The 25,614-nt window shown below is 50.1% G+C and overlaps 11 protein-coding genes across 11 annotated transcripts; 5 read left to right on the top strand and 6 right to left on the bottom strand.

The window, feature by feature from the left end:
• On the top strand, positions 1 to 1,160 carry BX661DRAFT_8629 (uncharacterized protein). The gene has a single exon (XM_051539533.1). The coding sequence runs from the start codon at positions 272 to 274 to the stop codon at positions 1,127 to 1,129; it is 858 nt and encodes a 285-aa protein (XP_051395322.1). The 5' UTR covers positions 1 to 271; the 3' UTR covers positions 1,130 to 1,160.
• Positions 1,161 to 4,410: 3,250 nt separating this feature from the next.
• BX661DRAFT_175793 (uncharacterized protein) lies at positions 4,411 to 7,275 on the top strand. Its single transcript, XM_051534173.1, has 2 exons — positions 4,411 to 4,613; positions 4,725 to 7,275. Exons 1-2 carry the CDS (start codon positions 4,604 to 4,606, stop codon positions 7,223 to 7,225), a joined length of 2,511 nt encoding a protein of 836 aa, XP_051395321.1. The 5' UTR covers positions 4,411 to 4,603; the 3' UTR covers positions 7,226 to 7,275.
• An 81-nt stretch (positions 7,276 to 7,356) lies between these two features.
• Positions 7,357 to 7,851, bottom strand: BX661DRAFT_195497 (uncharacterized protein; the record flags this gene model as incomplete). The annotated part of the gene is made up of 1 exon (XM_051537949.1): positions 7,357 to 7,851. One exon carries the CDS (start codon positions 7,849 to 7,851, stop codon positions 7,357 to 7,359), a length of 495 nt encoding a protein of 164 aa, XP_051395320.1.
• A 3,256-nt stretch (positions 7,852 to 11,107) lies between these two features.
• Positions 11,108 to 13,368, bottom strand: BX661DRAFT_175790 (uncharacterized protein). Its single transcript, XM_051534172.1, has one exon. It carries the CDS (start codon positions 13,168 to 13,170, stop codon positions 11,347 to 11,349), a length of 1,824 nt encoding a protein of 607 aa, XP_051395319.1. The 5' UTR covers positions 13,171 to 13,368; the 3' UTR covers positions 11,108 to 11,346.
• A 793-nt stretch (positions 13,369 to 14,161) lies between these two features.
• BX661DRAFT_175789 (uncharacterized protein) lies at positions 14,162 to 15,228 on the top strand. The gene has a single exon (XM_051534171.1). The coding sequence runs from the start codon at positions 14,237 to 14,239 to the stop codon at positions 15,122 to 15,124; it is 888 nt and encodes a 295-aa protein (XP_051395318.1). The 5' UTR covers positions 14,162 to 14,236; the 3' UTR covers positions 15,125 to 15,228.
• On the bottom strand, positions 15,154 to 16,496 carry BX661DRAFT_175787 (translation protein SH3-like domain-containing protein). The gene is made up of 2 exons (XM_051534170.1): positions 16,340 to 16,496; positions 15,154 to 15,630 (listed from the first exon to the last, which is right to left on the bottom strand). Exons 1-2 carry the CDS (start codon positions 16,467 to 16,469, stop codon positions 15,245 to 15,247), a joined length of 516 nt encoding a protein of 171 aa, XP_051395317.1. The 5' UTR covers positions 16,470 to 16,496; the 3' UTR covers positions 15,154 to 15,244.
• Positions 16,497 to 16,637: 141 nt separating this feature from the next.
• On the bottom strand, positions 16,638 to 18,625 carry BX661DRAFT_175786 (uncharacterized protein). The gene has a single exon (XM_051534169.1). It carries the CDS (start codon positions 18,471 to 18,473, stop codon positions 16,710 to 16,712), a length of 1,764 nt encoding a protein of 587 aa, XP_051395316.1. The 5' UTR covers positions 18,474 to 18,625; the 3' UTR covers positions 16,638 to 16,709.
• Positions 18,626 to 18,912: 287 nt separating this feature from the next.
• On the top strand, positions 18,913 to 20,517 carry BX661DRAFT_175785 (nucleotide-diphospho-sugar transferase). The gene has a single exon (XM_051534168.1). The coding sequence runs from the start codon at positions 18,950 to 18,952 to the stop codon at positions 20,366 to 20,368; it is 1,419 nt and encodes a 472-aa protein (XP_051395315.1). The 5' UTR covers positions 18,913 to 18,949; the 3' UTR covers positions 20,369 to 20,517.
• An 8-nt stretch (positions 20,518 to 20,525) lies between these two features.
• BX661DRAFT_175784 (F-actin-capping protein subunit beta) lies at positions 20,526 to 21,600 on the bottom strand. The gene has a single exon (XM_051534167.1). It carries the CDS (start codon positions 21,427 to 21,429, stop codon positions 20,593 to 20,595), a length of 837 nt encoding a protein of 278 aa, XP_051395314.1. The 5' UTR covers positions 21,430 to 21,600; the 3' UTR covers positions 20,526 to 20,592.
• Positions 21,601 to 21,820: 220 nt separating this feature from the next.
• Positions 21,821 to 23,161, top strand: BX661DRAFT_195490 (ergosterol biosynthesis ERG4/ERG24; the record flags this gene model as incomplete). The annotated part of the gene is made up of 1 exon (XM_051537948.1): positions 21,821 to 23,161. One exon carries the CDS (start codon positions 21,821 to 21,823, stop codon positions 23,159 to 23,161), a length of 1,341 nt encoding a protein of 446 aa, XP_051395313.1.
• A 66-nt stretch (positions 23,162 to 23,227) lies between these two features.
• BX661DRAFT_175781 (Glucanosyltransferase-domain-containing protein) lies at positions 23,228 to 25,046 on the bottom strand. Its single transcript, XM_051534166.1, has one exon. It carries the CDS (start codon positions 24,895 to 24,897, stop codon positions 23,344 to 23,346), a length of 1,554 nt encoding a protein of 517 aa, XP_051395312.1. The 5' UTR covers positions 24,898 to 25,046; the 3' UTR covers positions 23,228 to 23,343.
• Positions 25,047 to 25,614: the final 568 nt, after the last annotated feature.

The following is a 25,614-nucleotide window of genomic DNA, read 5'->3' as shown; positions in this document are numbered from 1 at the left end:
ATTTCAAGCCTTTATTCTTGCATTTTTATGAGTAGTCGGTAGCACCGCTCTTCTTTTCTCTTTACAGCTATTTTTTCATTAAACTTTTTTCTTCCTTTTTCACCTTTTATTCCGCCTATATTCCCTCTATCCCTACTATACCTTCCTCATCTTTCGCACACCTAGCTGCCTTCTCTCGCACCTCCTTTCCACCTCATTACGCACTCACCTATCCACACCCTTCTCTTCACCTTTCTCCTCGCACACACAAAACACAGCACTCATTCTTCTGATGAACTCTGAGTACAGCACACCTACGCTTTCGCAGCAGCACTCGCCCATGCTTATGAACATTCAGTACGCACAGCAGCAACAGCAGCAGCAGATGGCTTCGGGCACATCCGAAATTTCGATTGTGGCCCCATTCAACCTCGCCCACTCGCAGATGGACATCAACACTCCCACAACGGCGGTCGACATCAACAGCGCGCACTTTGCTTATCTCAAGGATGCGTTCCCCGCGCGCCCTTTCTCGCCATCGACAATGGACTTTGCGAGCATGAACATTGCCTCGGGCTACCACACGCCGCTGCCGGCCACACCAGTGGCTCTTACGCACCAGCAGAGCCAGCAAATTCAGCAGAGCCAGCAGCAGGTCGCCCAGCCCAACACACCTCCCCAGTCAGACGTTTCCAGCAATGTCTCGGGAAATGCTGCACCCAGCCCTTCTGTAAATGCTTCCGACAGTGCCCCCAGCGAAGCTACTCTGACCACAGACTCGGCGACAATCCTCAGCAGCGACAAGCCCGATTTCTCGTACGCATCGCTGATTGCCCAGTCGCTCGAAGACGCACCGTTGCAGCGCAGGACTCTCAACGGGATTTACGAATGGATCCAGGAGAACTTCCCGTACTACCGTACGCGCCAGAACTGGCAGGTAAGCATTTATTATCTTTGTGACCAATTGGTCGTCCCTCCCCCATTGTGCTTGCTTTCCAATGCATGCCTCGAAGACCATTGTGCCTATTATTCTTTGTCCCTTCCGCTACATGCGCTGCCCAACGGTTTTGAGCATGGCGCCCGACGCACATGTGCACCGCTTGCTGACCTGCGATTCATGTACATGCCGGCACGTCATGCGGTGTCCTAGTGTGATGATTTATCATACATCACAAATTGGCATTGTTTGCTTTGACTTGTGCGACATTTCTTTCATTGCATCCTTGCGTTTTGCCGCAGCACACGTGTCTCCAAGCGTGCAGCCCGCCATGCCAGTGCCAAAGTTGCCTTTGTTTTTTGCTTTGCCTTTGTTTCGGGCTGGGGAAAAATATACGAAGTCGCTCTCCGCTTCCTTTTTTTGTCCACCGGCGACGAGAGCGCGGTGGTATAGGGCTGCCCAAAAGGAGGGCGCCCAAAGAGACTGGACCTGCGGGAGAGGGAGGGATTTGCAACCTTCATGCATGCCGGTCTTGCCAGCCTGTTTTCCAATGTGCGCGTATCATTGGGCGAGCACTGCCTTTGCTGCCCGAACATCAGCATGCATGGCCTCCTCTTTGTCCTTTTAGGGCAAATTAGCGCCAAAAAAGGCTTCTTGCATGCACATTCGCATTTCTTTGCAAATGGCGCTCCAGCCTCTGCTGCCGGAGCAATATGTGAACGAAAAAAGTTCACTGCAATTTTTGATGATTTTCCTGTTTAATTTATACTCTGTTTATCACTCTGGTGATCTGGCTTTTTTATATTGCACTCCTTTGACATGCAATGCACCTCGCCCTCCCCACCACATACACCTTTCTTGGCCAGCACCGCGTATGCAGGACCAGCCCTGCCTACTCATTTGGACTAACCAAAGCTTTTATTTCCGCTTCTCTGTCTTCGTATCCGCTTTCTGGATTCATCCGACGGACCGGTCTTTTACTGCCGATGCATGCTGTAGAACTCTATCAGACACAACCTGTCCCTCAACAAGGGCTTCATGAAGGTCAAGCGCGACGAGGCACATCCCGGCAAGGGCTCGTTCTGGACTTTTACTCCTGGGTACGAGTCGTTCTTGAACAGCGGCCACTTCAAGCCCGTCCGCAGCCGCTCTGGGCGTGCGGCGCTCGCTGCCGCCGCCGCCATGGCCGCTGCCAAGTCGACCGGCAACGGTGACAACGCCAACTCGGACAACGAGGGCATGGACATCGCCGATCAGATGCAGGACGCTGCCGCTTCGGCCGTTGCTGAAAAGGCCTCCTCCGCATCCAAGAAGGCTGACAAGAAGGTGACGCGCACAATCAAGGCTGCCAAGTCACTCAAGCGCTCCCACAGCGTGCCGCCAAAGGAGCAGCATGAGCTCTTAACACGGAACGGGCTGAACGGTACAGCCTCAACTACCTCGCTTCCCTCGACCAACAGCATGGCGTCGCCTTCGTCTGGAACCATAATGCACTGCGACAACATTCCCGTCAGCGTGCGCGGTTCCGTGAAGAAGATGCGCGTGTCGAGCTCCCAGAGCCACATGGGCGCCGCGTGCTCAATCCCTCCCAGCGCGCTGAGCGCAGTCACAATGTCACACCAGCAGGCTTCGTTTGCACAGTCACCAGCCTTCCATGCGTCGCCGGCATTGCTTAGTGCGGCCCCGATGGCCATGGTTAACACAAACACGCACACCCCTTTGAACCAGTCAGCACAGTTCCACTTCCAGATGCAGTCGCCATGCTCGGTGCCAATGCCGATGTCCGCCATGGATCTGGCCTCGGTCCCAGCGACTAGCGGCCCGTACCTCAACGCTTTTGTCGGCCACTTCAACGACCCGGCGACCGCAGCCATGGACGGGTCCGGCATGTTCGTCGAGAGCATGGAGAATATGGGCAGCAGCAATAACAGCGATATAGTCTTCACCGCACGCCGCCCCACAAACAACCTGCAGTCAAGGCTGTCGTGGCACGGACCTGAGAGTGTAACCCAGGCGTTTGCCAACATACAGCAGCAGCACCAGCAACATCAGTTCCACAATCAGCACCACCACCAGCAGCACTTCCACCACCAGCAGCAGCTGCAGCAGCAGCAGCCCCAACAGCAGCTGCAGCAGCGGTTTGCTAACAACATGGGTGTCTCGATGAACGGCGAAATTCAGGATATGACGCTCCCAATGCTTGGAGACGGACACCCAATGGGCATGGTTGGTGATGGCGCCATCAACGGCTCGCCCGCTGAGTGGGCAATGTTTGCAGGAATGCAAGGGCCGGTACCAGGACCTGTGTCAGATATGCAGATGCACCCTCCACAGTTGCACCATATGGCCAGCATGGGAGCGCTTGACGCGCACGGCAACGCCCATATGCACATGTCTGGACACAACCACGGACACAGCCACAGCCACAGCCACAGCAGCATTGGCCAGGCTCAGGGACGCATGGCCAACGTATCGACGATGGAGGCGGCAGTTTCGGGCAACATGGCTGCAGGCAGCGATAACGGCAACAACCAGGGTATTTTGGCATTTTACGACGAGATGCTTCGTGACCCGTCGTCTCTTATGAGCGTACTTGGACAAGATCTTGCGGGCTGGCAGTGCCCTTCCAAGACAAACACGATCGACCCAGCGGCTTTGTGCGCGGTTGATCCCGAGTCCAACAACAATATGTTGTAAGCAAGCAGCAGCGAGTTTCCATTGTACGTGGGGCGCAGTATTTATGATATTAACGACCGCCAAGTCTATTTATTTCTTGGTTACCTTTACCATCAGCGCCTCCCTGTTTGTCCGTCAGTTTACACTCGCACATCCGGTTGTTCTTTCGGCCTACCAATTTATCTTGCATTTCTTTCATGACTGTCTGTCTGACTCGCTGTCGCACGCTGCCCGCTCTTTGCTCTCTGTTCACTATGTTTTTTGTTTTAGCATTTTCAGCATCTGCAAATCTTCATCGTTATTTCCGCCATCAACTAACTCCATTCATTTCAATTCATAATCAACACCCACTTTGTTGCTCTGATAGTAGTTGTACTCTATTCAACTCACCAAGCATTGGGGCGGCAGGACATTTACTTTCTTTTCTTTCACAAACCTTGTGGCTCAGCCTTTAAAAAAATAGCTTTGGGAATTATTTTTATGCGCTAAATCTTTTTCTTCATCCATCTTTTATCATCATTTTTCTATTTACGTTTTTAACAAAGTTCAAGTTTTTTTGCTCTCCCAATATCTTTAAATAACCGACAAATATATAAATGGCGACAAACTTTTCAAAAATAAAAGTTTATGGAAAAAAGCAGCTCAATGTGTTGGCCATTATATATTGGTGGCATTGACATGTGGGTGGTGTCAATATGTTGTGATTTAATTTGATCGAAGTGTATGCTTGATGCTTTTTTCGCCTCTCCCTGCAAGTACGTTGTGTATCGCCCCCAAAATGTAGGATGCTGAGCGAGGATGAGGACGAGGTGCAAAGCGCGAAAAAAAAGTCGCAGCACAAAAAAACCATGATTTTACTTTTTCTTCTCTCGAAATAAATAAACAAACCACAATTTCGAAGAAATTCGTTTTTTTCTTCTCGTGCTATTTATCTCTACTTTGTCTTTTAGCTTTCTTTAAATTCACCCAAACAAACAAACAAACACATACACACAACTTCTATCGACAAACATGAGCACGGGTAAGTCACTCGTTGGTGAGAGCGAAAAAAATATAACGGCAATTGGCGCTAATGTATGATTTTAAACAACTGAATTGACAAGCAATTTGATTTTATTATTTCTGCTTGTAGAGGCTGACGAATGGCTTCAAATACTCGCACAGCACCCGATATTCTCAGAGCCGCCGCAGTTGCCATCAGTCAGTTCTGCATCAACGAGCAAACCTAATGGTGTGCGCCGCGAGCGAGTTGCCGTGCGGGGCACTGATTTTTTTGTCGCGGTGGGCAGTGAGGTGCGTTGGATCAATCTGAAGGCGTGCAAGGACGCGTTTGTGAAGAGCGAAAGCCGGAGACTTGGCGCGCGGGACGGAGTGTCGAAGGAGGACGCGGTTTGTGGCGTCGAGTGGTTCCGCCTTGGGTGCGAAGCACTGACCTTTGATATTCGTAAACTAGTTATTAACACCAATGGCAAGCTGCTCGCGGCCATGGGTGCTCAGACCGTGGCTGTGGTGGTCCTACCGGCGCGTGGAGCAACGGGGCGCAGTGGCGGCGCGTTCGATTCGGCGCGGCATGACGATGACGAGGCGCAACAAGCACACTGGGTTGACTGTCGGTCAATGGCATTGAGCAACATGTCTTCGGCAGCTAGCGCGCGCGTCGTCGACGTCCTGTGGCACGCCATGTCCACGGCCGAATCACACATTGCTATTTTATATGCGAGCGGGACACTGCGGCTATTTGACGTATCCGAGTCAGTCGATGAGCCCGAGCAGACTGTCGCGGTATTCCGCGGAGGGTTTTCGGCAGACCAGACTGTGTCCATGAGCATGGGCGGCGCTGGTGCCGCTGGGTGGGCGCGCGCAACCGTGTATGTAGCGACCACCGGCGGTTCCATTTATGCGCTGTGCCCACTGCTACCGCAGCGCTGCTATGCGGACCGCGCGTGGCTGAATGCTCTGTATGAGACCGCGACCCTCGATGTGCGCGAGTGGCAGGCGGAGGAGTACGAGACCAACGGAACTGTGGTTTCGCCACCCGAGCTTGTCGAGGCACGCGCTGCTGTGCGCTGGCTGGAGCAAGTGCGTGAATTGGCAGGCGCCGACAATGATGACGATCGTGTGTGTCTGGCGCTTCCTGCTGCGCTGGCACAGCCACTGGCGCCGCAAGGTCCGTTCTTGATGCAGCCCGAGCCAGAGCCCATTGGCAGCTATGATTCAGACTCAGACTCGAACTCGGAGACCGGCGATGTGAGCGACGATGCCAGCGCTGTGCTGCGTTTGGAGACACCCGGTGGGCTGGGACTCATAGCCGTTGCGTACTGCGACGCACACGTCGACATATTTGCCGACCTAGAGCCTGTCATTGGCCGCTGGGCTGATATCAAGCACGCGATGCGCGGGCGCTCTCTGCCTGTGCTGGCAACCCTGGCCAGCGTCGATCTGGCCATCAACTCGCTGGTCACCGGCGACACCACTTATAATCAGCGTCCGTCTGGCGCCGTTGCGCTTGTGGGCGACCCGCTCAGCGGCAGCATTTTCTACGCGCTGCACTCGCGTGGCGCGCATCGGATTGACCTGCGCACATTTGGCACACTTCTGGACCGCTCTGTTTCGCAGGGAGATGAGGCCAGCCATGCCGCGATGCTCGAGCGCCTTGCTGCTGCGCAACCCACCGTGCAGTGCGTTGTTCACACTAATCCTTGCAACGGGGAGCGTGCGATGCCGGTGGTTGGCGCGGCAGTTGTCGATGATATTTACCTCTCGTACTCGCTGCTGGCACTGGTTGCACCCAGCCAGCTTGTGGGCGCTTCGCTGCCGCTGATATCCGAGCGCGAAGGCGAGGTCGAAGCAACACTTGCCTCTGCAAAGGGCGATGGCCGTGCTCCCCGGCGCCTTGACTTGTCGATTGGCGCCAAGGACATCGTTTATGTGCCTTGTCTTCCTGCGTCCGGCTACAATGAGCCTGCGCAAATGCCTATCCACCAACCCCGCCTGGTGCTGGGCGACAACGATAGGGCCGACGGTGTCAACGTCGATGTGGGCGAGGCCAAGCTGCGCATTCTGGGCGAAGTCGTCGGCCAGCTGCGTGCCCAGTTGGCTTCCATCTCGCAGGCACACACAAACATGCGCGCACATCTCGATCTGCAGGTCAAGGAGCACAAGCGGCAGTACGACAAACTGTCGAAAATTTCTTTGGGCTTTCAGAACCACTTTAACCAGATGCGCGCATCGCAGCAGCGCATTAACAGGCTACGCGACAATGCCAGTCGCCAGGGTATGCGTGTCGACCATATGCTGCGCCAGTTGATCACGCACTATCAGCCAGAACTCACACCTACCGAGCGTGCATTTGCGCAGGATGTGCGCCGCATGGATGACGGCATTAATGGGGCGGCTGGGTACGAGCAGCTGGTTGATCGTCTGCAGGAGCGGCTGAACGAAATGCGTGCTTTGTCTAAGAGCGTCAACCCCGCGGCTGGGTGCAGCGGCACGCCGGGTAAGGCACAGCCGCAGGTATCAGATTCCGTGCTGGAAAATATTAAAAGCACGTTAGAAAACGAGCAAGAGGCCTTGGCCGAGACTTGCGAGCGCATATCCGAGCTGCAGGTGCGCCTGGAAGATGTGCCCTCGTAATTGGTCGAGCGCCAAACCATTGGTTACCACCTTAGCATTATTTTATAAATATATATTGTGGATTTAAACCATATACCGAAATTTTGGTTACACCGAAGACATAAATCCGATTGAATACTGGTTGTAGATTACTAATTGCTACCGTTACTGGTGCTACTATTGCTGAAGATTTTGTTAATGTCAGTGCTGCCGTTTGGCACCACGCTGGACGCGGCAATGTGTGCCCTGAGCATATGGATCTCGGTGTCTTGGCTCGAAATGACCTCGATTGACTTTTTCAGCACCTCCCACTTGCTCAGCCTAATAGTCTTGTCAATGGGCAGGCACTTGCGGAGCATGTCAAAAAGATTCTTCATCTCGCGTCGCCGCCGTCTTTCAGCCAGTTTATGGATTGTGCGAATCTTTGCGGTTGTCATCACATTGCCATCACCGTCCAGCCCGTTATCTATTGCTGAGTTGCGCATCTCGTCATAGCATCCCATTCCGCTTTCATCGCCGTCGTCACCCTCTATAAACTCTGACGCCGAATGATCTTGAGGCAGCTGGCTTTGCGGCTCCTGCCTAGTAAAACGACTTGCTGGCGCAGATATAGGATGATTTGTATACTGCTGAGAGATAATCTGCATTTTTCTTTGCTGCTGCATTGGAGACACCATTGCTTTTGTGAGCACTTGTTGTGAGGTTGGTGGCGGAGAGCGGCGAATATAATGGTTGGAGGCTGAAGCGCGTGATGAATTGGACTTTTCCCTTGTGTTAAAGTTGCTAGGAGGTGACGCTGACATTGACACGTGTGTGTTATTTTCCGTGTGGTAAGGCGCATACTGTGACGTTGTTGTCATTGGGGCTGCCGCAGCTGGCAGAGATGGGGTGTGCATAAATGAAGTGTTGGGCATAGATGCTGCAATGCCCGCTTGCCTGGTGTGATCTGCTTTCATCTGCGCCACTACTTGTACGTTATTTCCTACTGGCTGTTTTGCGTGGACTGGCATTATTACTCCGTATGCGAGTTCGTAGGAGATTTTCTCGGGCTGCTTACTGCCTAGAAAACCCGATAATATGTGCTGCGAGTGCGGAAAATGTATATTGTCTTGGGCCGTAGTTTGGGGGGGATAAGGTTGGTATGAGGAAGGGCTGCTGGGACCCCTGCTGTGTGTTGGTCGGCTACCAGAAAGTGGAATGGACATTGGGGCTGGTGTGGTGTTGTGAAGAACTGCTTGTGGTTTAGGTAGGCTCTTTGAAATCTCGTGGAAGCTTGGAAGGGATATCCGTCTGCTCTCCATTGTTTTTGTTTGCTTGTTGTCAAAGTGAATGAGATGTTTGTTAATAAAAAAGAAAGGAACTAAATCTGAATAGAGTTGGGGTGTGAGCGAGCGAGTGAGCGAGTTGGTAAGAGTGTACAGTAGAGGATAGGGATAAAAATAAAAATTGTATTTGGAAAAAGAGTGATTCCACCTTGAACTAGTTAAATACTTTTTCCAGTTGCTTCCACTTTTCAGCATGTTTATTGACAAGAAAAACATTAATGCGCGCCATATTATTCATTGTGTTTATACTTTTCTATAGCCATATATGTATCTTGTTTTCAAGCCTGCGGCTGCTCGCTGTTCACCTGCATCCCGAGAAGCACAAAGGTGAGAAAAACAGCAATATCAGCAGATGAAAATAAATCTAGAATGTCATTTTACGAGAAGTGGGGGTGGGTTGTGAGTCGGGGGTATGTATGAAAAGGGGGGTGTCTTTGGTATTGGGGATATTTGGGGCTTTCTGTTTCAGCCAACCCAAAAGATACATAGTATGAATGTAGCGAGTTGGACATGCTGGAACAAATTCTAATTAGAGGGTTTAATTTTAACTTTACACCGATATTGTCAATAAAAATGCTGGTTCTTTATCTGTATTGCAAAGCAGTCTGCAGTTTTCCTGCTTGACCTTGCTATGACCTCATTGTGTATTGATACGATCACGTTTATTTATTCTTTTTTGCATCTACATATATTTTAATCTACACCTGCCTGCATAATCCCGATTCACTTGCGGTATAACAATTTTTATTTTATATATAAATGGCAAGAGAAAACATTTAATAAGAGAGTATGTTTTCAACCCAATCATTTTTAGGTCTCCTTTTTACAGAACCAAACAAAAAATATGACTGCAATTGAGAAGCATTTAGTTTTCCAGAACATGTTCTAATCGCAACTTCTGCAATATTATTATTTCTTCTTCATCCCCCTCCAACCCCAAACAATATTTAGATGTTTGTCATTTGAGAATATTGGGAATATTTATGCTGCCACGATGGCTGCGCAAAACATTTGTTGATGTGGAGGGCTGAAAAGCATGACAAAGAAAACATGCGTGGTATTTGCACTTTGAAAACGCAATTAATGCACGATGTTCTCATTTTTGAAATGATAACAGCATTTTCATGCCAATTGTTACTGTTATTGCAGCTATCTGGAAGCTGTATTATTTTCAGTGTTCACATGCACTGACCACTCTGTGAACGAGAAGCTCGCGGGTACAAAGCCAGGGTCTATTTGACCCAACTCACATATTTTAAAATCTAGATATGGATTTACGATATGACAATCGTGCTTTCCAAATAATTTCACATGCAGTTACTGAATATTGGACAAACGGATACGGAAAGCAATATTCATTTGTCAAAATATGCAAATGGACTCAAAGATGGCAGACAAATTGAATCCGTCATTTACATTCCCATCACACTCATTTTTCACAATAAGAACGATCAGATGTGCGGACATCTGACATGTTTTAGTAATCAAAATAGGGCACAGAGTAAAAAAAGCATTTGAAATATATAAATATATATTTTAAAACGTGCGTGTGAGAAGTGCATGACTTTTATATTCTTTTCGCATATCCAATAAGTGAATTTTACGATTGGTCAGGATAAAAAAATAGCGATGACGACACGTCACCAATATTTTCTCAATTTTTATTTTTAGTTCTGGAATAACATGTGCCATTATGCTTAGAAGAATCACATATTATATACACTTGTATAATTGAAAATTTACTAAAAAACATTGCACTATAAGTGCAATGTTTATTCCTTGTTACAACAACCAAGGCGGTTGACATGTATCCATATATCAGTGTGTGTGCGCAACAGATTATAAGTATAGTTTCTTTATTTTGCTAGCAGTCAGGAGCTATGTTTTGCTGTTATCTCTAATATATACGACTATTGGGTTTTTTGCAACTAGGAGAAAACCCAATTAGCATTTACAACTTGATTTGGCATTCAAGAACAATTGAATTGAAAAGCTCATGTTCAAATTGGAAAAAAAAGTTTTACATATAGCGGGATGGCGTAACATTACAGTCTCAAAAACAGCAATGGCAGCATGTGTACACCGGATATACATTTATTTATTTATTTTCAAGTGAAAAACAGGGCATTAAATATAAATGACACATCCACTATAACATTTTTGTTTATCCCACGCTGCAAAAAATGCAAGTACCATTTGTTTAATACCCATTAGTCTATTTCTATAATGCATTCCCCTCAATTGTTTTGGGAAAGCCGCTTTTTAAAAATGGAAAACTTGTCCACGGATAATATTCCAAAAAATATAAGCAATGTCAGCAAAGAGAGCGCATACGCCATTTTTTATTCTGAATGTTTCCGAATGTATTTGTATTTTGTATACATATATTTTTTATTGAGCATGACCCGGTGCGTACATGCAATATCACATTATTTGAGGCGCTGTCTTTATCCGTTTATAATTCTCACACTGCAAAATGGCAAACTCTATAGGCATGCCAGTTCAGTGTTGCTGTATTGTGACAAGCTGTATATCGGAATAAAGCATGGCACACACAAAAGAACTGAGCAATAAATATTTTAGACAATGTGAATAATAAAAAATGCTACACATGGATATTTATTTACTCGATGTTGCAAATAAAATATTATAGATAATGCAATACGTTTTATTTACATGCACCCACGCGTGCCCGCAGACAAATTCGTATGACCTAAAACGATAAGAACAAAATTTTTCATTCCCTATAAAATTCTTTCATTCCCATTTTTAAATCAAAATTAGAGCCCCAACAACCAAAATGTGTCCAGATGTTGCCTAGATTTCGACTGCATTGATATGACGGCTGCTACTGCAAGATCTGGTCACCAGCGTGTTGTTGACACTGAGATCTGGGGAAAACTCAGAGAGGTCTGCCGCTGTGAATTTGCGGTTGGGAGACTCGGGCACATACCACTGCTGCACCGGCAGCCCATCATTGCGCATGGCCAATGCAATGCTAGCAATTCTCTGTTCAGGTACTTCAGCTATTGGCGCGCCTGTGCTTGGCCCGCCCTGCCTGGAAACAGCTACGATGTCCCACGGAAACTCGTCCAGCGTCTTTGATTTGTAAACTGACTTTGGCCGCTGAATCGACTTGCTGTCGCCTTTCTGAAGCCGCTTGTCACTGGCTGCGCCCAGAGGTGAGGATGAAGATGCCGAAGATGCACTAGGACTGGTGTTGTTGTTATAGCTGCTGCTGCCGCTGAATTTTGTAGCAAAGTGGTAAATCCCATTAGGATCCAAGCTACTGTTGCGGGCACAAGCGGTCAACGTTTTGTCGCACCATGGTAGTGGCAAATCCAGATCATCGTCGTAGCTTGGTTGCAGGGGTGGATAGTGAGATCTCGCACACGGCCAGTTTTCTGCTGGCCTGCGTCGCATCGATTTTTTAATTGTGCCCAGGTGACACAGATCAGATTTCCAGCGCAAATACTGCCTATGAAGCATCAAGCGAATCGGCGGCTCCAATGGCAAAAATAACAACGTAATTATTCCCTCCATGGCCAACATGAATTGGGATGTCAAGTACAGGCGTGTCAAACGCGTGTTGGTGTCGGCAGCGGCACTACCCAGGGTATCGGCACGCATCAACTGCAACGCCCGCGTCAAAGTTACCATTCCGTATACCACCTCGAAGATGTGGCACACCACGACCATCAGGGGAAATTGCAAAATGCGTCGCACGACTTTGGTGGCAGTGTGAAGGAACTGCCGCTTTCGCTGGTACTCCTGCTTGAGAATCAATCCCTGGCCATGGGCAATGCGGTTGAGCGTCGTATTCTGATGGGCGAGCCGAATCACAACTGACACAATGACCACGGCCCCGTAGAATACTGTCAGCGTCACCCAGGCAAAGTTTGTCAACCACATGATTATGAGTCCCTTTTGCAGCGCCTTCCGTGCCATCGCTTGAGTCCATACATAGGCCAGTGGTATGCCCTGCATGTTGTCAGTCGTCTTGCGCAAGGGAAAGTACCCACAGTGAGAGTTGCCCATTGTCGGATCGAGTGTGAGCCACACGTAGTTGTGCGTGATTATGGGAAGAATCGCAAGCACAATTGAAACTGCAAAAGCGCCGATCAAAAAGTGCCGCCCATAGACAAGCGCTCTGCTCGTGTTGTTTATAATGACCAGTTGCAAGTGCACGTTTAGAAGCGCCCTGACAAATACAGACATGAGATTAAAGAATGTCACCCCGGCCATGGATGCCTCGCAATTGTTTTGATGGCTTCCCGAAAACCCAGACATGCTGACTGACAAACTGTATATGCGAAATATGCTGTACAGTATATCGATTATCGAGGCTATAAACAAGAGCCGCAGGGACGCGGGCAACACCAGATACTCTACTGCTCGTGTACCTACTGGTCGCCGAAGTGTTCGCCGTTTTCCAAGCTGTCTTGTGGCTGCCACAACCGATATTGTGTTGCGGTACATATGGATAAAGCCCATGACAAATAGGCTGCAGAGAATGCTAATGCTGTTGACTACAAATAGCCCGATATATTCGCCCGGTGCAAATGGTGGGATGATGGGCCCATCGTAAAACTGACCCCTGCTAGTAATTTCTGGCTGTTGCTCTTTCCCAACGCTCGGCATTTGGGTCGAAAGTGCGAGGGCTAATGTTGAGGCACTGTGTGAAAGATACGGTGCGAGCTGCACTGGTATTTTTCCTTTTCTTTTATTGTATGTACTGAAGCTGAGGCTGAAGCGGGGCGCGCAAGTAAAGGCTAGTTTCTATGAAAATAATGTAAGAGCAGACGAACAAAGAATAAGAAAATTATAAAAATACAAAATATTATGAGAGACAAAGAGGGTTCCTGTTAGCCTCGGAATATAATAAAATTTTAATTTTCATCGGAACCCTAAATATCCTCTTCTGGAAATATCGCTCTGCTTCTCCGCTCCTCTGCTCATTTCCAAAAATTGGGTATATTCGTATATTTTGCCTTATGCGCTGGCAAACAATCGTTTAATCAAATGCAGTTTGCACTCTTCCTTGCATTGAGTACTGCACCCAGTTTACTCTCATACTTGTCTTCCTCCCCCCGCATACCTTTTTGTGCATACGGACATTTGGGAACCAAATTGTTCCTTTGTTCATTAAACCGTGATTTTTCTTTACTCCTCTCTCAAAGCAGATAACAAGAATAAAACCACAATTTCGCAGTTAACCGAGATCTCAAAAAAAAGATGAATAATGAATTCTTTTGGAGGATGCAGAGATGGAAGAGAGCCATTTTTGGGTGTATTTTTATTTATAATTTGACTTTGTTTTGCCATGTTGGCGCTGCGCTCTGCCATGTGCAGTTTGCCTTTGCTCGTTATGTCACATCTATCATGGAAAAACGAATGCAGATAATTAATTTATTTTGTCATGTGTGTCGTCATCTCTAAATTGCGAACATATGCAGGTGAATCTGGATTTTTCTTCGTATTTCCGACAAACTTTAATTCGTTCCTCCAATGCTTGTTTTTTTTTCTTATCTGCGTATTGCCTGAAACTGATTATTTATGTGATTAAAGATCTGCAATGTATTCTCTAATTGAGGAAAATACCCGCGAGCTTTTCAAATCTTCATTTTGCTTTGCGTCTTTTAACTTTATGTGATTAATTGGATATTTTAAAAAGTATTTATTCCTCACAAAAAAATATACGACGCGTATGGCGCTGGACAGCTACACAAGACTGGTTTTCATTGGCGATTCTAATAGCGACAACGGCAATGTTTTGCGCATGACCCAGGGAACGCACCCAAAGCCCAACACAGTCTACTGGCGCGGCAGGTATTCGAACGGCAAGACGTGGACAGATATTCTGGAAGAGAAGTCTAATAAGCCAGCACTCAATTTGGCCCACGGGTGTGCCACCATAGATAACGAGCTGGTTGCAGGCACCGCGCCCATGCCCAACGGCAGACGCGCTGAGATCCCCAGCGTTCTGGATCAGGTTGCCCAATTAACTGTAGCAAAGATAGATGCGAGGGACTTGGTGTTTATTCAAGTCGGCTCCAACGACCTCAACTCTGTCATTGACACAGGGCCGACATACAATAAGAAAGCGGACTTTACGCCGACTGTGCTCGCTGCAAAGCTACGCCAGGTCGTCGAGATTCTGTGTTTGCATGGCGCGCACCATGTTGTCGTTATGAATGTAAGGCCACGCGAGGATTATCCTGGCGTTATTGCGCTTAAGAATCCGCAGAAGCTCGAGCTGTCCAGAAGCATGACCTTGGAGCTCAATGCTGCTATTGACAGGGAGATAGCCCATCTGCAGGGTGCTTTGGGCCGAGACTACCGAGTCGTTGTCTTTGACACGCACTCCTTTCAGAAGCAGATAACCAGCAACCCGGCTGCGTTTGGTATCGATCCAGACTGGCGAACGCCGGTGTATACGCCGCCATCAGATTCACTACTGTTTGGCGACGAGCAGCACCAACAACCACAGCTCATCAGCCCAGATACAAAGCTGTTCGTGGACTCTGCGCACCTGGCAAGGCGGGCGCAGGAATTGCTGGCCGATCAAGTCATCAACGCACTCGCATTGGAGTGAAAGCAAATCCTTTTTCGTTTTGTATGCAATTATTTAAGCACTTCCACGCACTGCAGAGGAAAATGTATTCACAACGCAGCGTCAATCAAAAAATTAGAAATTGCAAAAAGTGACTACACCTTAGGCGCGGTCAAGAGTGGCCTTGCGACCGGCGGCCTTGCGGCTGAGGATGGCCTCACGGTCCTTGGTCAGCTTGAGGGCGGTGATCGAGACGTTCGAGGGGTGAATGGGGATGGGGACGGTGGCACCGTTGGCCTTCTCGCGGACGAGACGCTCAATGTGGATAACCCACTTCTTGCGGTAGACGGTGGCAACCTTGCCCTCGCGACCCTTGTACTGGCCACGGGTAACAATGACCTCGTCACCCTGACGGACGGGGATAGTGCGCACCTCGTACTTCGAGCGGAGATCCTTCGACAGACCCGAAGACATCAGTCTGCGACGGATGTGGGAGGGGGCGGTGAAGTGGGCCTTGCGGCACTTGCGGGTCGAGGAAGAAACGTCGGCTACAGTCACAAATCCACAAGTTCAATTGTTTTTTGCATGCATCGAGAAAAGGCACAAAAGCAACACAATAGTTGTTGATAATGTTGTTGTGATGCAAGGCAAAGCAAGAGAACACGCAGAAATGCAACACAGTCCAAACAATTCACATTCCAAGAGAGCAATTCCAAAGAAACCAAGCGGCAATGTCATACAAAAAAGAGAAAAAAGAACAACTTACAAATTAAGTATCTTGTTGGTTGGGTTTAGATCGTTCAGCGCTAAAGGCTGACACTCTCATTTCACAGCTTGACGAAGTTTGCACCGAAGTGCGCATGTTTGGTTTGGTGAAACGAGGAGTGCAATGACGACGCACCGCAGGCAATAAAAACAAAAAACCTAAGTCTAGCTGAAAAAGATAGACAGTTTTTTGCTCGCCTGCGTTGTGAATTTTAAGCGCCGGGGCAAAAATGCCCAACAAATTTCTGGAAAAAACCTACGGGCGATCGTAGGGAGGAAGTTGCTTTCTGCGCCAAGCCTGCAATCCTATCTCCACACCAACTCAAGCTTGCCAGCGGCCCCAGGGCAATAGGCAGAATTTGAATTGGCGAATCGAGAATTAGAAAATAAACTTGGCGCAATCGGTCGCGGCTTGCTATATACATTCAACATAGAGAATATACTACCGAATTTCCAGCAAAAATGTGAATTCAAAAAACGAAATATACATACCGGAGAACTTCATTTTTAGTACAGTTGGAAGTGTGCTAAGTTTACCAAAAAGTGAATGGAGTAGAGGAGGAATCGCTAATTTCAAATTGGCGAGGCGCGATTCTGCTTGTAGCTGAATGCGCAGAGGCATTCACCAATTTTTTTGTTTTTGTTGGGCAAGTTTAGGGTGAAAATTTTTTCCATGCCCCCAGCCCCTTCTGCACACGCATATGCCCAGAGCACATTGGTCCGAGCCGTACTGCTAGAAACGATTACCGAGCTGCAAGCCGATTTGGGCATTATTTGAAATTAAAATATGTTGATTGATTGATCGAGATTTATTATTCAAAAAAAGCAAATAGAGAATGTTGAGGTCGACATTTCTTGGCAGTTACTCAGTGGCAGCATCGCCGGCAGGGTTGCTTCCGTCCTCGGGCTTCATGGCGGGGAAGAGAATAACCTCCTTGATGTTCTGTGAGTCGGTCAAGAACATGCACAGGCGCTCAATTCCCATGCCCCAACCGCCGGTGGGAGGCAGACCGTACTCGAGCGACGTGCAGAAGTTCTCGTCGATAAGCTGGGCCTCGTCATCGCCGGCAGCCTTGTCGTCGGCCTGCTGCGCAAAGCGCTCGCGCTGAACCTTGGGATCGTTAAGCTCGGTGTACGCATTGCACACCTCCTTGGTGGCTACAAACAGCTCGAAGCGCTCGCACAGACCAGGGATCGAGCGATGGTACTTGGCCAGCGGCGACATCATCTGCGGGTGGTTGGTGATGAACAGGGGCTTCTCCATGGCCTGGACCTCAAGGAACTCGCCGACAAGCTTGTCCAGCATGCGCGCGTTGGTGCGGGGAGCCGAGCAGTCGACGTTGTGCTTGGCGCACTGCTCGCTGAGGAACTTGTTGGTGGCATCGGTATGCAGCTCCTCGGCTGATGGGAACTTGACGTCGAGGGCCTCCTCAAGACCAGCAATCATCTCGACGCGGCGGAAGGGAGGGCTGAAGTCGATGATCAGAGGCGGCTGGTCCTGGCCGTTCTTGTGGTACGCGACCTTGTAGTCGCCAAAGAGGTACTTGACCATGCCCGAAACCATGTTCTCGGTGATCTCCAGAATATCGTTCATGTCGGCGTACGCCATGTAGAACTCGCAGGTTGTGAACTCGGGGTTGTGAGTCAGATCAATGCCCTCGTTACGGAACTGGCGTCCGATCTCGTAGACACGGTCCAGGCCACCGACAACAAGCATCTTGAGATACAGCTCGGGGGCGACGCGCATGAACATGTCGAGCTTGAGATCATTGTGATGAGTGATGAAGGGCTTGGCGGTGGCACCACCGGCAATCATGTTCATCATCGGGGTTTCGACCTCGAGGAAACCCATGTTGTCTAGGAAGCGGCGCACGTAGTTGACAATCTTGGAGCGGGTGATAAACTTGCTGCGCACCGAGGGGTTCATGATCAAATCCAAGTAGCGCTGGCGGTACCGGGTCTCCTGGTCGCGCAGACCATAGTGCTCCTTGGGCAGAGTGCGCAGGCAGGGTGCCAGCAGCGTAATGTCGCGAGGGGAGATCGACAGCTCACCGCGCTTGGTCACAGTGGGGTATCCGCGCACACCGACAATATCACCGCGGCGAAGGCTATCGTGCACAGCGGCAAAGTCGCGGTCAGACTCGTGGACTGACGCCGAAGCCATCACCTGCACCTTCTTATCCTCGGAGTGCAGGTCGTAGAAGCGCAGCTTGGCTCCTGACGCGCGCTTGTTGTGGATACGTCCACCCAGGCTGACCTCGATCTCGGGCTTGGACTCTCCGGGCTGCAGGCTGCCGAACTTTGCAATGAATTCGGGGACCGACATGGTGACGTGGAACTTGTGGGGGTAGGGGTAGGGGCCCTCAACACGCATCTTGTCAATGGCCTTGCTACGGATCTCAAAGTACTGGTTGGGGTTCAGCTCCTCCTCGGCGTCCTCAGCGTTGGTCTCGGCGGCCTTTGCAGCCTTGGCAGCGGGCGCCGGCGCGGCAGCAGCCTTGGTGGCCTTCTTGGCGTCCTTCTCGCGCTGCTTGGTGCGGCGCTTGATCTCAGTCTTGGAGACCATCTCACCGGTCACCTCATCGAGGTAGGTCTTGTCGTTCTGGGGAGCAGCGTTGTCAGCCATTTCCTGGTAATTTGCAAGGTGGGCTGATTAAAAGCAAATGAAATATAAAAAAGATACAGAAAAAAATTCAATCACGCAGAAGAGAGAAAATGGGAACTAAATAATGCCAAAGAACTGCTTGCCAATAGCAAACATGTATTTTTCTTGCGACCGTCGATGGGGACAAAAAACATTGAAAGATATACAGCACTGATGGTGATCTTGTTGCCTCTGCCATTGCGGGTCTAGAGCGTATTGACTCACTTGCAGCGCCCAAAAATTTTTTAAGTGGTCTGTGGACGAGCCGAGCCGATAGTACTCTTCAAATGCAAGCGAGTTGCATGCAAATCTGTAAACACACCAAAACGCGTGACTGGTCCTGTCAGTCCAAAAAAACAAAAACAACAGAAGACGCATTCGCTCGTGCATCAGCGCCCTTTACGCTTTGGTGCTTTTGCATATTTTTCGGCCCCCGCAGTTTGAATGCGTGCGCATTGATGGCGGCTGAGGGACACAAAGAGAAAGATATCAACGCACTCCCTCTTCTTTTGATTTGTTTTTTCCTTGCACCTTTGTTCCTCCCTATTTTTTCTTCGCAATCTTTGCAACGTCCAATTTCACATTCGCAGCACATCTCTCAAGCCATGAACAAAGCAGTTATCCTCGTTGGTGGGCCCTCACGGGCCACTCGCTTCCGTCCCCTCAGCATGCACCTTCCGCAGCCGCTGTTCCCAGTCGGTGGCAAGCCCATCATCTGGCACCAGATCAAGGCACTGTCCGAGGTCAGGGATTTGAAGGAGATCATCCTGATTGGTTTCTTCGAGGACTTTATCTTCCGGCCATTCCTGGGCAAGTGCCAGGAGGAGTTCCCCACGATTACATTCAAGTACCTGCGCGAGTATTCGCAGCTGGGCACCGCTGGCGGGTTCTTCCACTTCCGCGACCAGATCATGCGCGGCGCGCCAAAGAACATTTTCATGTTGTACACGGACATTTGCTGCTCGTTCCCGCTTAGCGAGCTCCTCGCCCAGCACGAGCGGCACGGACGGCTGGGCACCATCATGGTGACCAAGGTCGAGCGCTCATCGGCCCACTTGTACGGATGCGTTGTCGTCGACAAGGAGACCAAGCTGGCCGCTCACTACGTCGAAAAGCCCGAGACCTACGTTTCGGACATGGCGTCGACCGGTGTGTTTGTCTTTGACCAGGACATCTTCCGCTTCATGGCGCAGGTCATGGACAAGCGCGCGGACGAGTTTGAGCACCAGCGTGCTAACGAGAGCGCATACGGCCGCTTTGAGGAAAACGACGAGGACCACGACGTCAACCGCTTGCGGCTGGAGCAGGATGTGTTGCGCCAGATGGCCGCTGACAAGAAGCTCAGTGCATATCTGTGCACTGGATTCTGGCGCCAGATCAAGTCGGCCGCCTCGGCTGTGCCGGCCAATGCTCTGTACCTGCAGAAGGCGCTTGCCGATGGCGACTCCTCCATAACTGCCACCTCTGCGAATGGCCCCGAGATCACTGGCGCCGTGTTCATCCACCCGTCGGCCCAGGTCCACCCAACCGCGCGCATTGGCCCCAACGTCTCCATCCACGCGCGCGTCGTCGTTGGGCCCGGCGTCCGCATCAATGACAGCATTGTGCTGGACAACGTCCACGTCAAGGACAATGCCGCTGTCCTGCACGCCATTGTTGGCTGGGACAGCCGCATCGGTATGTGGGGCCGCGTGGAGGGCACGCGTGTTACCAGCCCCGACGACATTGACGAAGTCACTCACTCGGGTGTCAAGCTCAACAGCATCTGCATCCTTGGCGAGGACGTCCAGGTCAAGGATGAGGTCTTTATCCGCAACTCTATTGTTTTGCCGCACAAGGACCTGGCTGGCAACAAGCACAACGAGATCATTATGTAATTTTTCAATACATTATCACACACAGCATCTGCTTGGCACTCAGGATGTGCAGTTGGCAGTTGTATACACAAGCCGACAGCATATGTATGTGGGTACGCGAATCATGTTGAGCCAGACGTTTATGAAAAGCTCTCCTGGGCAATTGAAGATGGAAATTGTTGTTTCAAAAAGTTATATTAGAATAGTTGACCTACGTATAAAAATCAAGTGTTGGTTCTCCTGCTCTAGTCCTTGCGGCCCTTCAGCTGGCCAAATAGGTCGCGCTGCAAGCGCTCGCGATTCCTCGCCTCGCTGAGATCCGACGCCGAGCGCAGCCCATTGACGATATCGTGGGTCTTTCCGAAATACACCTCCTGCAGCGAATTGCGCATCTTGAACTCCATGTCCTCAACCATCCTGCCAATATTGACAATATGCGCGCCGCTGTCCTCAGCCGGCAGCTCGCGCTCGTCCTGGCGCGTCAACGATCCAGACAAGTTGATCTCGTTCTGCCTATCGCCCCTCACGCCGCTAGCCACCGTGTACAGCATCACGGTGCTCGTGAGCTTGTACCTCGCCTGGCGGCCCTTCTCCAGCACCTCGATGACATGGATGGAATCCCACGAGCCCTTTGACTTTACTGTGCCGTCGTTGACCTTCTTGATCAGGACCACGCCGGCAAACGAGTCATCCATGTCCCATAGGTATACGGAGGACACGCCGCCCTCGTAGTACAACTCCTTGTATGTGTCAAAGGCCTCGTTGGCGGCCAGCTCCAGCTTGCGCAGTCGGTCGGAGGGCACGCTGCCGTCGGCCAGCGGCGGTTCATATTCGTTGGACCACGGGGACCGGTATGAGTCGCCGTCGCGATTGTAGTCGCACACAAGGTACTCCCTGCCAGAGTGGCTGTCCTGCCGGATCTTGAGCGGCTGGTCGATGGCCGAGAGTAGGTCCTCTGTCATCTCTGGGAGTATCTCGAGAAGCTTGACCAGATTTTCCTCGACATTCTGTGGTGGCAGCCGGCGCATCAAATCCAGGGCGCAGTCCATCTGCTGCTCATTCTCGTCATCGTAGTCGGCCATCCTTTTTGCAGATTGCTGGTAATATAAATGAAAATTAAAGAAAGAAGAAACAAGTAATAGCGGCAATTGAAATTCAAAGAGGCGAAAATTACATTGTGCTGCAGCCTCATTCAAACCTCGCTTCTTTTGCGCTTGGGCAGTGGAGTAGGGGCGCACGCAAGTGAAAGTGAGTAAATGCGTGTTTATTCATTATTATTATTTTGCCGTTCAATGCCAAAAATAGCAGGGTAAAAAAAATCACGAGTTCAAACAGAAAGTCCAACTCGTTTTAAGGCCCAACTGCTGCAGCGTATCTTTTTATTTATATTTCTCTCTCACAGTGCAAAGGTGTTTTTGTTTTTGTTTTTGTTTTCTTGACTTTTATTATTTATTATTATTTGTATTTTCCGACATGGCTTCAAAGGTAGCTCCAAAGGCTGCAACGGGGCCGCTGAACCCAAAAACAGCGCACCGCGAGTTCTTTGGGTTTCCAGGATCAGTCGTCATAATAGCGACAACAACAATTGTCCTCTACACTTGGAACTTTTCCTGCAATGTAAAGGACGGCTGCGAGCTGCCGCTCACCGCCGAACGCTGGGCCCACATTTTCGCTGGCGCGATGAACTACCAAGACTACTTGAGCCTTGAGGCATTCAAGTACTACGTGATGTGGTGGACCTGGCTGGCCGCCCTGTACTTTATAATCCCGGCGACCAACATCCAGGGCGTGGTTCTGCGCGACGGCCAACGGCTGTCCTACCCTATGAACGGGTTTTCCAGCCTCCTGGTAACCACCCTTGTCACCCTGGCGGTGTACATGAAGGTCGGGACCGAGCCGTTCCTGTGGATCGCCGACCATTTCTTCGAGCTTGCCGTTGCTAGCTGGATCTTTGCCACCTCCCTGGCGCTGTTTGTATACATCTATTCGTTCCGTCACTCACATGTCGAGCGCCCCGGGAAGCCGACCGTAATGCTGGGTCTGGCCGGTAACTCGGGAAACCCTGTGTACGACTTCTTTATCGGGCGCGAACTTAACCCACGCATCGGCTCCCTTGACATCAAGGTGTTCTGCGAGCTGCGGCCTGGAATCATGGGCTGGATCTTGCTTAATGTCTGCTTTGCGATTAAACAATACAAGGACCAGGGATCAGTGTCGGTGTCCATGTGGCTGGCCATTGTGCCGCAGCTCTGGTACTGTATTGAAACGCTGATATTCGAGGATAAGGTGCTTACGACCATGGACGTCACCACAGATGGGTTCGGCTGGATGCTGTCCTTTGGCGATCTGACATGGGTGCCATTCATGTACACTGTGCAGGCTCGCTACTTGTCGTTCACCCCTGTCACGCTGAGCACACCCTACGCTGCCTCTTTGGCCGTCATGGCCACGTGCTCTTACTTGGTGTTCCGCCTGAGCAACAGCGAGAAGAACGCCTTCCGCACAAACCCCAATGATCCAAAGGTCCAGCATCTTAAGTACATTACGACAGAGTCCGGCAGCCGCCTGCTGATCAGCGGGTGGTGGGGCGCCGCGCGCCACATCAACTACACTGGCGACTGGATGCTTGGCCTGGCCCAGTGTTTGGCTACTGGCATGAACACGCCGATGACATACTTCTTTTCGGGTTACTTCCTGGTACTGCTTGTGCACCGCAACTACCGCGACGAGCACAAGTGCCGCGAGAAGTACAAGAAAGACTGGGACAAGTACTGCGAGATTGTGCCGTACATGTTTATCCCCTATGTGATCTGAACCGACAGCAGAGTTTCGCTGTTTTTATCCATTAGATTTTTTTTAAAAAAACACAGAAGCCAGGCCTTTGAGCAGGCCATATCGACATCGATATCAGTTATAAATGTGAGAGTATGTGTGCGTGGGTGCGTACTATTGAACAAGGAAAAATGGAGTAAATAAAATAAAACCGAAAAGACAGCTTAGAATAGCATTGCGGCAGCAACTATCACGGCAGCACCGGCGGACAGCGCAGCCTTTCCCGAGGCGTCCGAGGAAGAGCTGCCCGAACCGCTCTTGGAGTCGCTGCCCTTGCTGCTGCTGCCCGAGCCATTATTCTGGTCAGAGCACTTGGAGTCATCACTTGAAGACGCTTCAACGACTGTGCCAAAACCACTAAAGTCGCATGAGCCATTAATGCCACGCTGCTCCTCGTACCACGCGTTCATAACCCACGAAACGCGTTGCAGATCATCACAGAACGAGTACTTGCCATACACACCCTTGGTGCCATCTGTGGTAACGGCCCTGCAGTCGGTCTTGGAGCAGACGGTGTCGTAGATGCCAGCCACTTTCGCACCAAATGTCTTTAGATCGCCAGCGTTGGTAGGAATTGTATCGGTCTTGCTCACGCATTTGAGGGACTTGAACATGCATTCGCAGGTGGTATTTGACGGGGTAGGCGGCAGAGTGGAGCTGGCCAACCAGTTGTTAGAGGCGCCGACCGATGGGCATGAATGCTGCTTTCCCGAGGGCGTGTAGCTGCTCATGGAGACGCTCGAGGGGTTGACCGCAGCCAGTGCCTTCTTGAAATAGTCGTAGTCGGCAGTCTTCGTGGCCTTGGTGCCGCTGACAGTAACCAGGCCGTAGTTGTTGTCCTCCTCCACGTACTCGTATACAAAGCCACCGGAGAACACACCAGTCATGTTTTTGCCGTAGATGGCCGCGACCTCTGGGAAAGTTCGTGGGGTGACCAAGTTGCAGCCGTACTCAGTCAGCAGAACGGGGACGTCCCAGTTGGTAAAGTTTTTAACAACGTCGACATACCCTGACGACTCAAATGTTGCCTCTGCACCGCACCACTCGTACAGATTGATGCCGTAGAAATCAGCCTGCTCCTCTGCTTTGCCGCAGTCAAAGTACGTTTGCAGCTGCCAGCGGATGTCGGCGTCGTCATTAGTGGCGTAGCCAACGGGGATGCTCAGGCCCTTTGACTTGATATGCGCCTTCACGTCGCGCAATGCGGCCTTGACAAAAGCCGAGGTGTCTGTGTTATTGACCTGGTTGGTGGCCTCGTTTCCGGCCAGGAACCCAAACACATTGTCATACTTGCTGAACGCATCGACCTTTTGCTGGTAGTAGCCCAGCAGATTGACGTCGTACAGAGGCGAATCACGGTTGATGGTCTCCGTAGGGGTGCTCAAATCGAGCATCACATAAATGCCGGCATCGGCCAGCAGCTGCATGCACCCGTCGTGGTCGCCAAAGGGCTCTGTCTGGTAGACGCGGATGGCGTTGACGCCGAGGTCCTTAAGGAACGGCAAGTCGCGCTTGCATCCGGCCAAATCGGCCAACGGGTCGCGGACTGCGTTGGTCAGGATGATATCGGGCTGGTAGTCAATGCCCTTGACGTAGAACTGCTTACCAGTGTTCTTGTTGAACCACTTGGACCCCTTGACCACAAGCGGGTCGATGGCGGCAGCCTGAGCGGCTAGGCCCAGGGCAATGGCGGTTGACGACGCAAAGCTGATGCGCATATTCGGAGGGATATGAAAAAGATGAATTAAATAAAAAAAGCTTGCTTAAAGTCAAGAAAATGGAAGTATTTGGTCGATATTGTCAATGCTATTTTAATAATATTTTTATTTGAAAACAAATGAGATTGCTGCGTCAACAGTTGAGCGTTTCTTTCACAACTTAAATGGAAACCAAGGAGTGAAGCGAGATGCGGCCTTGTCCGTTAGTGTGTGGTCAAGCTCTCGCACATTTTTTTCCACCGAGGTTACCCGACCCCACCACAAATGCCACTGGGGGAATTACAGTCACAGACAAACGAGCAGGCAGTCAATTGGTCCCTCCTTTTTATTAATGCTGCTGCTGCTGCTACTTGCGCATTGTTTTTGGTTAAAAATAAAGTAACTTCCGGCTCAAATTCGCGCCAAAAAAACAAAGCTCAAATTAAAATGATTTTACTGCTTCGGTGCGCAGAAATCGCCTGCGCGTGCTGGATTCAGTGCGGGCTGGAGAAAGATATTTTATTCTATGCCGATATATCAGCGTGGCGCTCAAATTTAGCAGCGTGCGCTATGTTTACAAAAACTCGGGCTAGGTGGAAATCTAGCCGACTGTACAAGCTCTTTATCCTACATTAGCTGCAAGACAGTGTCTGTCAGCAATACGTCACACATTGTGCGCTCAGACAATGGCGTGTATTGATTTAATGCACACATCAGGTACCAATTCCGAGTGATTTG

The sequence above is a fragment of the Kickxella alabastrina genome (genome assembly GCF_025024165.1).
Source record: "Kickxella alabastrina strain RSA 675 chromosome Unknown BX661scaffold_1, whole genome shotgun sequence".
In the NCBI taxonomy this organism is placed as follows: domain Eukaryota; kingdom Fungi; phylum Kickxellomycota; class Kickxellomycetes; order Kickxellales; family Kickxellaceae; genus Kickxella; species Kickxella alabastrina.
Note: the sequence above shows the minus strand (reverse complement) of the source record. Positions and strands in the feature narration are given on the sequence as shown.